The sequence below is a fragment of the Scyliorhinus canicula genome, chromosome 21 (genome assembly GCF_902713615.1).
Source record: "Scyliorhinus canicula chromosome 21, sScyCan1.1, whole genome shotgun sequence".
In the NCBI taxonomy this organism is placed as follows: Eukaryota; Metazoa; Chordata; class Chondrichthyes; order Carcharhiniformes; family Scyliorhinidae; genus Scyliorhinus; species Scyliorhinus canicula.
In genome coordinates this window covers 20,300,367-20,313,237 of record NC_052166.1, presented here as the reverse complement: position 1 = coordinate 20,313,237, position 12,871 = coordinate 20,300,367, and the positions used below count along the sequence as shown (strand labels likewise).

The following is a 12,871-nucleotide window of genomic DNA, read 5'->3' as shown; positions in this document are numbered from 1 at the left end:
CCTTAATGACAATGTTAGTGTTGGACCTGGGAGCATGGACTGCAGCACGTTCAGAGGGATAGAGGTTGGAGTGCAGGGCACAGAGCAATTGAGGCGCATTACGTCATGCTGGCAGTTCTCGATTAAACAATTGAGCGATGTTAAGTGGCCAGAGGGAGGAGTCTGTGTAGAGAGAGTGTTGGAGATGAGTGAAAGGGTCCATTGATCGGGGACAGGACTCTTCGTCAAAGAAATGGACGCAGAGGTGTAGGTCATGGAAGAACAGCTCCACGTCATGCCAGGCTTGAAATTCATTTAAGGTGGGGGTGTGAGGGGATAACGCTGAGTCCTTTTCTGAGGATGTTAGCTATTGACATAACCACAAGGATCGCCAGTAAATATTCTTGCAGTCTCAATCGTTACATCGAGAACTGCCAGCATGACATCAGCCGCCTCAATTCCTTTGTCCATTCTCACTTTCAGAAGACAAACAGAACAACAAATGTGGAAAATGTTCTTGATTGATACGGCAAGGGGAATAACCTGATAATAATACACAAAGGTACAGCAACCTGAGGCCAGATGAATACAGGTCTGCTCAGGCATTCTTCACCAGGCTCTTCATATTTCCAAAGGGGAGATTCCAGCCACCCCAGTTCTGAGGAGTGACTGGGTGAAAAACTTGTTGTTTAACGTCTCCTTTAGCACAACGGTTAGCACTGTTCACAGCGCCAGGGTCCCAGGTTCAATTTCCTGCTGGTTCACTGTCTGTGCGGAGTCTGCACGTTCTCCCCGTGTCTGCGTGCGTTTCCTCCGGGTGCTGCGGTTTCCTCCCACAAGTCCCAAACGACGTGCTTGTTAGGTAAATTGGACATTCTGAATTCCCCCTCTGTGTACCTCAACAGGCGCCAGAGGGTGGAGACAAGGGGATTTTCACAGTAACTTGATTGCAGTGTTAATGTAAGCCTACTTGTGACAATAAAGATTATTATTATTACCCAAGGAATATGGCGGCAGTGCGTGAACTCCTCAAAGATGTGGATGAGACCCTGTGCGATTTTGCGCTCTGTCAGCACCCGCTGTGCTGGGATACCCTGAGGCGGCTTGAGCGTGGACTCCCTCGCAGGAGATTATCTGGAGGGATTTATGTCCCCCAAAACCCTCCAGAAAATGAAGGTAAAGGTTTTGGTGGAGAGTAGGGGTTAGATTAAGCGTTTCCTGATGTGTGAATGCAGTGATTCACTGCTTGAACCAATTTTGTTGTTTGGTATCAAAGTTTATTTGAGCTATGTTAATGTCAGCAGAGGTACAGTCAGGAGCACAGGGCGTTGGGGGGGAGCGGGGTTACTGAGTGACAGTGTGAGGGAGCTGGAGTAAAGATACAGTCAGTAACACAGTGCTGGGGGAGAGGGGTTAACATAAGTAAAGATACAGTCAGTAACACGGTGCTGGGGGAGAGGGGTTACTGAGTGACAGTGTGAGGGAGCTGGGTTAACATCAATATAGATATAGTAGTAGCACGGTGCTGGGGAGAGGGGTTACTGAGTGACAGTGTGAGGGAGCTGGGTTAACATCAATATAGATACAGTAGTAGCACGGTGCTGGGGGAGAGGGGTTACTGACAGACAGTGAGGGAGCTGGGTTAACATCAGTAAAGGTACAAGCAGTAACACTGGGGGAGAGGGGTTACTGAGGGGCAGTGTGAGGGAGCTGGATTAACATCAATAAAGATACAATCAATAACACAGTGCTGGGGGAGAGGGGTTACTGAGTGACAGTGTGAGAGTGTGATGGGGCTGGGTTAACATCAATATAGATACAGTAGTAGCACGGTGCTGGGGGAGAGGGGTTACTGAGGGACAGTGTGATGGGGCTGGGTTAACATCAATATAGATACAGTAGTAACATGGTGCTGGGGGAGAGGGGTTCCTAAGTGCTTGGTTTTTTTAAAAAATGATTTTAATGCCGTTTTTCAATTTTACAGAGTGATACTTTTCACAGATGTGTCCAGTATTTACATGTTGTACAGTTTTTTTTTACATACATATTTAATATACCTTCTCCCCGTCCCCTCGTTGGTATCCCTCTCTTCCACCCTGGGTGTTCTATTGCAGAGCTCCTGCCCTTTTTCCAGCAGCTTTTGTTGTAGACTTTGTAGGTTCAGGGGGGCTTCCTGCCCCCTCTCCTCCTCCCTTTTTCACCCCATGCTTCTCTCTGTGGCTCCCTTGGGTACCCTCTTCACCTCCTCCCCCTTCCTCCTTTGTACCTACTTGCATTTAGCATTTTGTCTGCTCTCCCCCCTCTCCTCCTCTTTCTCTAGTCACTGTTGGCCTGAACAGGCTGATGAATGGCCCCCATGCTTAGTGGCAGCCTTCGTCTGATCCTCCAGGTGGAGAAATTCCGCCAGGTCTGCCAGCCAGTCTGCAGCTGTGAGTGGTGCTGCTGATCATCAGCCGAGCAGGATTCTCCAGCTTGCCATTTCGGGAAGCGAAAGCAAGGGCGTCGGCCCGCTTCCTCATATGTAGCTTTGACTGTTCCGATACCCCAAAGACTGCCACTCTCAGGCACGACTCCACCCTCCCCCCCACAACCTTGGACATTATCTCGAAGAATGCTGTCCAGAACCCTACAAGTCTGGGGCAAGCCCAGATCATGTGGGCATGGTTGGCCGGCCTTCCTGGCACGGTTCACATTTATCCTCCACCTCTGGGAAGAACCTGTTCATTTGGGTTCTGGTTACACCTGTGTAGCACTTTAAACTGCATGATCCTCGTGCAGGAGGAGGTGGAGTTAGCCCTGCTCAGTGCTTCGTTCCAGAGTCCCCAACCCGCTTCCTTCCCCAGTTCATCCTCCCATTTTTCTCTGGCTTTGTCTAGTGGCAGTCCTACCCTGTCCAGTAACTGCATAGATGTTCCCACAGTTTCGCCCCCCCCCCCCCCCCCCCCCTTACTTTCTCTGTTTATCAGTTCCTCTAATAGTGTCTCTCTCGGGGGCCTGGGGTATCTTGCTGTCTCCTTGCAGAGAAAGTGTTTGAATTTGGAGGTGCCTGAGTTCCTGTCCTGTCAGTAGTTCCAGGTCTTCCGTCAGGTCGCTCAAGGTCTCTAGTCTGTCCCGTATGTAGAAGTCCCTGACTGTTAGCATCCCTCCCGTCCTGTCTCCATTTTTTAAAGGTGGTGTCGAGCATTGCTGGTGGGAATTTGTGGTTTCCCCAGATGGGAGCCATGGGGGGCATCTCAGTCAGACTGAAATGTTGCCTCATCTGGTTCCATGTCTTTTTGTGGCTACCACCACTGGGTAGGATGTGTATTTCGTCGGGGGGGGGGGGGGGGGGGGAGGGGGGGGGGGTGAGAGTGCTGCCATGGCGAGGCCCTGGAGGGTCGGTCCCTTGCGAGAACAATCCTCCATCCTCACCCATTCCATATTGGGTCACGTATCCATCCCCTCACTCTCTCTGCTGTTGTACAGTGGTTAGCAACGTTGCTTCACAGCTCCAGGGTCCCAGGTTCGAATCCCGGCTTGGGTCACTGTCTGTGTGGAGTCTGCACGCTCGCCCCGTGTCTGCGTGGGTTTCCTCCGGGTGCTCCGCTCCTCCCACAGTCCAAAGATGTGCAGGTTAGGTGGATTGGCCATGCTAAATTGTCCTTAGTGTCCAAAAAGGTTGGGTGGGGTTACGGGAAAAGGGTGGAGGGGTGTGCTTAGGTAGAGTGCTCTTTCCAAGGGTAGGTGCAGACGCAATGGATGGGCCGAATGGCCTCTGTACTGCAAATTTCATGATTCCGTGGTAGATTTGTAAATTCGGTAGTGCCAGGCCACCTACAACTTTTCTCCTTTCTCCCCCACATACAAACAGCATGATCAGTTTAACTATCCTGCAGAAGAAGGCTTTGGGGATGAAGATCGGTATAGATCTGAATAGGAAGAGGAACCTCGGCAGTACGTTCATTCTGAATGTTTGAGTGACCGTGGGAATGTCTGCACCCTGAGACCTGGTGCTTTGAGGGACTTCCCAGCAGAGGTCGGCAATTTCCCCTCCCACAGCTATAGCAGCAGCTGCATTTATATAGCACCTTTAATATGGTAAAACAACCCAAGGCAGACATTGACAGTGAGCCAATTATGGAGATGCTAGGACAAATGATCAAAATATAATGATCCGCAAGGCCCAATAATCCACCTACAGCAAGTGATTGTCTGGAGTCGGTTGGTTTGGGATTAGGCTCAGATCCAATAAATCAATCCGAAAAAGGGGCCAATACATGGGACTGGGATTTCCGTCTCATGGAAGACTGGCAGAAAGTGGGGTGGGTGACAGAGCGAGGTGGGGGCTGCTGCCCATTACTGGAGATGAGTTCCACAGCTTCTGAACCTGGTTCAATCTGATGGTTTTCCAGCAATAACCATTGGGTGGCAATCAGAAGCACTTCCTCTTCTGCAGGGTCACCTAATCCAGCTACCAGCCATCACCTCAGACAACTGTACAGACCATGTATCAAGCCATTGTTGTCTAAACTGCCTCTAAACCCCACACAGCCCCGAGATACCTCTGCCCTCTCCAATTCTAGCTTCTTGTGCTTTTCTGTTTGAACCCTGACTGTGGCCCCATTTGTAGCACGCTCGCCCCTGAGTCACAAAGTAGCCAGTTCAAGCCCTAGTCCAGGGCTTGAGCACAAAAATCAAGGCTGGTGCTATCTGATCATTATTACACTGCTGCTTGTGGGTCTTGCTGTGTGGCTTGGCTGCTGCATTTTCTACATTACAACATTGAACAAAAGCGCACATCATTGTTTGTCAGGGCAGCACGGTGGCCTAGTGGTTAGCACAACCGCCTCACGGCGCTGAGGCCCCAGGTTCGATCCCGGCTCTGGGTCACTGTCCGTGTGGAGTTTGCACATTCTCCCCGTGTCTGCGTGGGTTTCGCCCCCACAACCCAAAAATGTGCAGAGTAGGTGGATAGGCCACGCTAAATTGCCCCTTAATAGAAAAAATAATTGGGTAATCTAAATTTATAAGAAAAAAAAATTAAAATCATTGTTTGTCAAGCGCTTTGAGATGTCTGGTGGTTGTGGAAAACACTTTATCACTAAACCTTTTCTTTCTTATTTTTCACTCCACCATCGATGAACATACCTTCAACTGTCCTGGCTCTAACTCTCGGATTCCTTCTCCAAATCCTTCCCCCCTCCCTTCCTTTCCTCCCCTCTCTCCTTCCGTCTCTCCTTCCACTAAGGTGCTCCTTAAAACTGATCTCTTTGACCAATCTTTTGATCCAGCACCTCGATCTGTCTCAGTGTTAAATTTTGTCTGATTGCCTTCCTGTGAAGTGCTTCATTAAATTAAAAGGGTTTTGGATCTTTAAGGTTCCATGGAGAACCAAGTGACCAGAGAGGAATTTCTTTTACCCAGAGTTGTTATGAGCTGGAGCGGCCTGAAAGATACAATCGTCACTTTCCAAAGTAAAAACTTGAATAAGAAAGCTGCAGGGCTATGAGGAAAGAGCAGGAGATTGGGACCGATTGGACAACTCTTCCAAAGTGCCAATCAGGGGGAACAATGGGCCGAATGGACACCTTCTGTAATGGGTGATACGCGGAAGTTGGAGAATTGACTGGACCCTGTGTGAGAGTTTGTTACCTTTCATTTTTCAGATGACCTGCCATCACTGAATATACTGGAACTCCCCCAGTGGAGTGCAGACCACAAGGTCGGCCCATTTGACATGCCCATAATATCAAGGAAACCAAGTTCCATCTCAGAGCCCCATGTAGCAGCTCGTCCTGGGAGCCCACAGACAGTCAGTATGACCGGGAGCAACATAGAAGACAGGTGAGGCCCAGAAAGAAATTGGAAGAAAGATCAGTTTTGTTAAGTTGTAGGTAAAAACCAAACTTATTTTATTTAACACGTTAATTATTATGTACAGCTCCAGCAATTTATTTAAAAATCTATGCATGCGCTTCCCATTGTGAGTCTACGGGGGGGTGGGGGGAGAGATCAGACCCCCGTAGACTCACAATGGGAAGCGCATGCATAGATTTTTAAATAAATTTAGAAGTGCTACTTTCTTACTTTAACTTTTATTTAACTTATGGTAGCATAATGTAATAATTCTGCAGTCAACTAAAGTAAGTTCTTATCAGAACTCTGATCGATGGTTTTATCCAATGCTTCCGGTCCAAAAAACAAGTTGCAGAGCCAATATGCAGCAGTGGCTGCAGGTTTGATTGCTATAATAAACTGACAGCATCAATTTCTCCTGGTCCTTGAAACTATATGAATAGAATCTGCATAACCCACCACCTAGTTCCCTTAGTTCATATTAGGAAACCCACAGAAACTTACCAGGAACGCTGCTCCTCTCTCACTGAATCTGCCTCCAATCAGCCGGCAGTGTCAATTTCAGCGGCCAGCTCACTTTGATCCGGAGAGGGAAGCTGACAGTTGGGGTCCATAAGCCCCCCCGCCGTATATCACGAACCGCGGTATTGCGGAGCGCGGTATAACGGGGGACTACTGTATCATTTCAAATATATTTTTTGAAGCTTGATATTAAACAAACAAAGAGATTGGAAATTGTCACTGAAAAAACGCTAGTTCCAAATGCGTGCATCCTGCGCCGCCATTCACTACACTGGGGGAATATATCCACAAGCAGTACGAGCTCTTGCGAACGGGCTGCTGTGAACAATCTCAGACACTCCTCACACACATTGCGCCACCTCACACAAGCGCACAGTCTCACACTCCTACAAAAGCTTTGCCACAATGCCACGCACACCGAAACAATCTCACCCAATAAACAGTAGCCGGAATTTTCCGTCTCCCGGCTCCGCAAATTTGAACTGCGATCGGGCGGAAAATCGGGCATCCGGCCAAAATTGGGGTCTATGCCAGGCGCTGAATGCTCCGGTCCCTCGCTGGTGACGATAACGAGGTTCACGCACCACACCGACAGCCGCGTGTATTATCCTCACTGCAGCAGAAGCAGGGGAATAGCAGAGCTCACCCCAACCAAAGGACACATGCGCAGTTGGCCTGTGGCACTCTCACTGGCACCTCACCAGTGACACTATCAGCCCACTCCACAGGATCACCAGCTATCTCCAAGCCCCGCCTGTCAACACAATTCTGCTCCCATCCATCCTGCCCCCGGACAGGTTGTCACAACCTGTGTTTCACGCCCAGGACCCACATCACACTGCAGCAATGCTCCCAGCAGATGCACACTTCCCGGCCTATCCACATCTGGACTCTGACTCACCCTTTCCCTCTCGTGTTCCCCTCCCCCAGCCCTACCTGTGACTCACCCTTTCCCTCTCGTGTTCCCCTCCCCCAGCCCTACCTGTGACTCACCCTTTCCCTCTCGTGTTCCCCTCCCCCAGCCCTACCTGTGACTCACCCTTTCCCTCTCGTGTTCCCCTCCCCCAGCCCTCCCTCTGTCTCACCCTTTCCCTCTCGTGTTCCCCTCCCCCAGCCCTCCCTCTGTCTCACCCTTTCCGTCTCACCCTTTCCCTCTCGTGTTTTCCCCACCCCCGCCAGCCCTGTCTCCATCTCGGCTTTCCCCACATCTCTTGTCTCCTGTGCTCAGCCTTGGCACATTTTGTGCAAAGGGCACCGTTTCACAGCCTTGATTTTAAAGGACGGCAGAGGCAGTGTCCAGTGAGCACCAAGTCACGGATGAGCTAAAGCAGGGGTGGGCAAACTACGGCCCGCGGGCCGCATGCGGCCCACCAAAGGTCTTTATGCGGCCCACCAAGTCATTAAAAAAAAAAGGTTAATGGGGGGGGGGGGGGGGGGGGGGGGCTGTTGGGTTACTTACTGGTATAGGGTGGATACGTTGACTTGAGTAGGGTGATCATTGCTCGGCACAACGTCGAGGGCCGAAGGGCCTGTTCTGTGCTGTACTGTTCTATGTTCTATATGAGGCGCCCAGAATCATAACCGGGTGAAGTAATTATTTTACTTAATATACTATGCGGCCCTTTAAAATTGTGAATTTCTGAATGTGGCCCTTGCACGGAAAAGTTTGCCCACCCCTGAGCTAAAGGTTGCCAGTATCCACTGGTGAAGCATTTAATTTGGAGAAGTAATGGGATTCTGGCAAGTTGGCCTTTTAATGAACATTCATGAGATGCAAATGTGTTCCCTGACACACATCAGTGGGAAACCCAACCTGCTTTAACTCGCCATCAAAGTTGGGAGAACAAAATTGTAAACAAATTTTCCCCTGACAGGAAACATACTTTTCTAATCATGCCAAATATGGTGCCTGTGCCCTCCACAATTCCCACCACTGGTGGGAGTGGGATATCTGTCCATGGTCTCATACATGTACATACAATCTCACACACAGTCTTATACATGTACATACAGTCTCACGCACACACATGGTCTCATAAATGTAAATACAATCTCACCGTCTCATACATGTACATACAATCTCACACACGCATACGTTTCATAAATGTAAATAGAATCTCACACAGTCTCATACAGGTACATCTAGTCTCACACAGTCTCCCAGTCTCATATATGTTCATAGTCTCACACATGCGTGCAGAGTCTCGTACATGTACATAGTCTCATACAGGCTCCCAGTCGCATACATGTGTATAGTCACATACAGGCTCTCAGTCTCCTACATGTTGTTACAGTACCAGACCAGACCCCCAATTTATATTCAGAAACTGGATGAGAAATCCCAACAACCTTTCAATTTGTAAAACTGTGAGTGAAGGGTACTTCACCCAGGAGTGATTCCACTGACAAATAGGGATGGGATTCTTTATATTAAAACAAACTCTATTTTTAACACAGGATTAACCCCATTAACATCCAACAAAAAAAGTTTTGCAATTTACAATTAAAAACAGTTCTTAAAGTAAATAAAGTCTCATACACTCATAAAGGCTCAGTTTCATACACGTACATGGTATCACACACAGACTCAGTCTCATACATGTACATAATCTCACACAGTCTCACACATGTACATAGTCTCCCACAGCAACTTGTAAGAAAAGAGCAACTTGTAACTCGTTCTCAGTGAGTTCTCCCAATGAGCCAGAGAAGACACAGCCAGAGTGAGACACAGCTAAGAGTGAGTTTGGAAATTTGAAGCTAGCTGGGAATTCAAAGCTGGGATGGGAGGAGGTGCTTTTTATCCCTGGTAAGTGACTGGTAAGTAGTTTTTCTTTTCATTGTGAAATTCATTTATTTATTTTTTTCTTTTGTTTTTTGGAATTGTAGTTGTATAAGTTAACCTAAGGTGTAAGACATGGCAGGAGATCCCAGACCCGTATCATGCCCCTCGTGTGCGATATGGGAGGTCAGGGACACGTCCACTGTCCCTGGCTCCTTCACATGCAAGAAGTGTGTCCAGTTGCAGCTCCTGTTAGACCGCTTGATGGCTCTGGAGCTGCGGATGGACTCACTTTGGAGCATCCGTGATGCTGAGGACGTTGTGGATAGCACGTGTAGCGAGTTGGTCACACCGCAGGTGAAAGTTACTGAGGGAGATAGAAAATGGGTGACCAAAAGACAGAGCAAGAGTAGGAAGGCAGTGCAGGGTTACCTCCCTGCAAAACAGATATACCGCTTTGTATACAGTTGAGGGAGATGGCTCACCAGGGAAAGGCAGCAGCAAGGTTCATGGCACCGTGGCTGGCTCTGCTGCGCAGCAGGGCAGGAAGAAGAATGGCAGGGCTATAGTGATAGGGGACTCAATCGTAAGGGGAATAGACCGGCGGTTCTGCGGACGCAATTGAGACTCCAGGATGGTATGTTGCCTCCCTGGTGCAAGGGTTAAGGATGTCTCGGAGTGGCTGCAGGACATTCTGTGGGGGTGGGGGGGCTGAATTCAGGGAGTTAGGAGTTAAACTAAAAAGTAGGACCTCAAAGGTAGTAATCTCAGGATTGCTACCTGTGCCATGAGCTAGTCAGAGTAGGAATGTCAGGATAGATAGGATGAATGCGTGGCTTGAGAGATGGTGCAAGAGGGAGGGATTCAAATTCCTGGGGCATTGGTGGGAGGTGGGACCAGTACAAACCGGACGGGCTGCACCTGGGCAGGGCTGGAACCAATGTCTTAGGGGGGTGTTTGCTAGAGCTGTTGGGCAGGGTTTAAATTAATGTGGCAGGGGGATGGGAACCAATGCAGGAAGTCGGAAGGTAGTAAAACAGGGACAGAAAGAAAAGAGGGAAAGTGTAAGGCAGACGAGCCATAGCCAAAAATCAAAAAGGGCGACAGTACAAGGTACAGTGACTGAGGGAAGCTCAGTGAATAGGCCAGTAATACTAAAAGGAATAAAATGGGAAGTAAAACATAAATGGTAAGCGACACGGCAAGTTGTTACATGAAGTTATGGGTTCAACGAGAAGGAAAATTAGGAGAAAGGTTAAGAGGAAATATAACTTAGGAGAGGTTACTGATCGAGGTGTTAAGATTCAAAACAGAGGTATAAAAGCCACCATAAGTGTACTTTACCTGAATGCTCATAGTATTCAGAATAAGGTAAATGAGTTGATGCGCTAATCATTGTGAATGACTATGATTTAGTGGTCATTACTGAAACATGGTTAAAGGATGGTCACGATTTGAGTTAAATGTCCAAAGATATCAAACTATTCGGAAGGACATCATGGATGGTAAGGGAGGTGGTGTAGCTCTGTTATTTAAGGATGACATCCAGGCTATAGTAAGGGATGACATTAGTACTATGGAGGATAAGGTTGAATCCATAAGGTGGAAATCAGGAATAGTAATGCGAAAAAGTCACTGATAGGAGTAGTCTATAGGCCACCAAATAGTAACATTATGGGTGGGACAGGTAATAAACAAAGAAATAACTGATGCATGTAGAAATGGTACAGCAGTTATCATGGGGGATTTTAATCTATATGTTGATTGGTTTAACCAGGTCAGTCAAGGCAGCCTTGAGGAGGAGTTTATAGAATGTATCCGCGATAATTTCCTAGAACAGTATGTAATGGAACCTACAAGGGAACAAGCGGTCCTAGATCTGGTCCTGTGTAATGAGACAGGATTGATTAATGATCTCATAGTGAGGGATCCTCTCGGAAGGAGCGATCACAATATGGTGGAATTTAAAATACAGATGGAGGGTGAGAAGGTAAAATCAAATATTCGCGTTTTGTGCTTAAACAAAGGAGATTGCAATGGGATGAGAGAAGAGCTAGCTAAGGTAGACTGGGAGCAAAGACTTTATGGTGAAACAGTTGAAGAACAGTGGAGAACCTTCCAAGCGATTTTTCACAGTGCTCAGCAAAGGTTTATACCAACAAAAAGGAAGGACGGTAGAAAGAGGGAAAATCGACCGTGGATATCTAAGGAAATAAGGAAGAGTATCAAATTGAAGGAAAAAGCAGACAAAGTGGCAAAGATTAGTGGGAGACTAGAGGACTGGGAAATATTTAGGGGGCAACAGAAAGCTACTAAAAAAGCTATAAAGAAGAGTAAGATCGATTATTAGAGTAAACTTGCTCAGAATATAAAAACAGATAGTAAAAGTTTCTACAAATATATAAAACAAAAAAGAGTGGAAAAGGTAAATATTGGTCCTTTAGAGGATGAGAAGGGAGATTTAATAATGGGAAATGAGGAAATGGCTGAGGAACTGAACACGTTTTTTGGGTCGGTCTTCACAGTGGAAGACACAAATAACATGCCAGTGACTGATAGAAATGAGGCTATGACAGGTGAGGACCTTCAGATGATTGTTATCACTAAGGAGGTAGTGATGGGCAAGCTAATGGGGCTAAAGGTAGACAAGTCTCCTGGTCCTGATGGAATGCATCCCAGAGTGCTAAAAGAGATGGCTAGGGATATTGCAAATGCACTAGTGATAATTTTCCAAAATTCACTAGACACTCGGGTGGTCCCGGTGGATTGGAAATTAGCAAACGTGACGCCATTGTTTAAAAAAGGAGGTAGGCAGAAAGCGGGTAATTATAGGCCAGTGAGCCTAACTTCAGTAGTAGGGAAGATGCTGGAATCTATCATCAAAGAAGAAATAACAAGGTATCTGGATGGAAACTGTCCCATTGGGCAGACGCAGCATGGGTTCATAAAGGGCAGGTCGTGCCGAACTAATTTAATGGAATTTTTTTGAGGACATTACCAGAGTGGTAAATAATGGGGAGTCAATGGATGTGATATATCTGGATTTCTAGAAAGCCTTTGACAAGGTGCTACACAAAAGGTTGCTGCATAAGATAAAGATGATTGGCATTGATTATTATTATCATCGAATTTACAGTGCAGAAGGAGGCCATTCAGCCCATCAAGTCTGCACCGGCTCTTGGAAAGAGCACCCTATCCAAGGTCAACACCTCCACCCTATCCCCATAACCCAGTAACCCCACCCAACACTAAGGGCAATTTTAGACACTAAGGGCAATTTATCATGGCCAATCCACCTAACCTGCACATCTTTGGACTGTGGGAGGAAACCGGAGCACCCGGAGGAAACCAACGCACACACGGGGAGGATGTGCAGACTCTGCACAGACAGGGTAAAGTAATAACATGGACAGAGGATTGGTTAATTAATAGAAAGCAAAGAGTGGGGATTAATGGGTGTTTCTCTGGTTGGCAATCAGTAGCTAGTGGTGTTCCTCAGGGATCAGTGTTGGGCCCATAATTGTTCACAATTTACATAGATGATTTGGAGTTGGGGACCAAGGGCAATATTTCCAAGTTTGCAGATCACACGAAGATGAGTGGTAAAGCAAAAAGTGCAGAGGATACCAGAAGTCTACAGAGGGATTTGGATAGGTTAAGTGAATGGGCTAGGGTCTGGCAGATGGAATACAATGTTGACAAATGTGAGGTTATCCATTTTGGTAGGAGTAACAGCAAAAGGGATTATTATTT

At 47.4% G+C, this 12,871-nt stretch overlaps 1 protein-coding gene across 2 annotated transcripts in view; it reads left to right on the top strand.

Annotated features, from left to right (window-relative positions):
• The window catches only part of LOC119955731 (uncharacterized protein C9orf43 homolog), a 59,921-nt gene that overhangs the window by 9,332 nt on the left and 37,718 nt on the right, over positions 1-12,871 (top strand). For both annotated transcript variants that reach the window (XM_038782236.1, XM_038782235.1), the window contains exons 2-3: positions 983-1,155; positions 5,625-5,802. In XM_038782236.1, coding sequence (XP_038638164.1) covers positions 987-1,155; positions 5,625-5,802 — 347 coding nt within the window. In that variant the 5' untranslated portion in view covers positions 983-986. The remainder of the gene's footprint in view (positions 1-982; positions 1,156-5,624; positions 5,803-12,871) is intronic.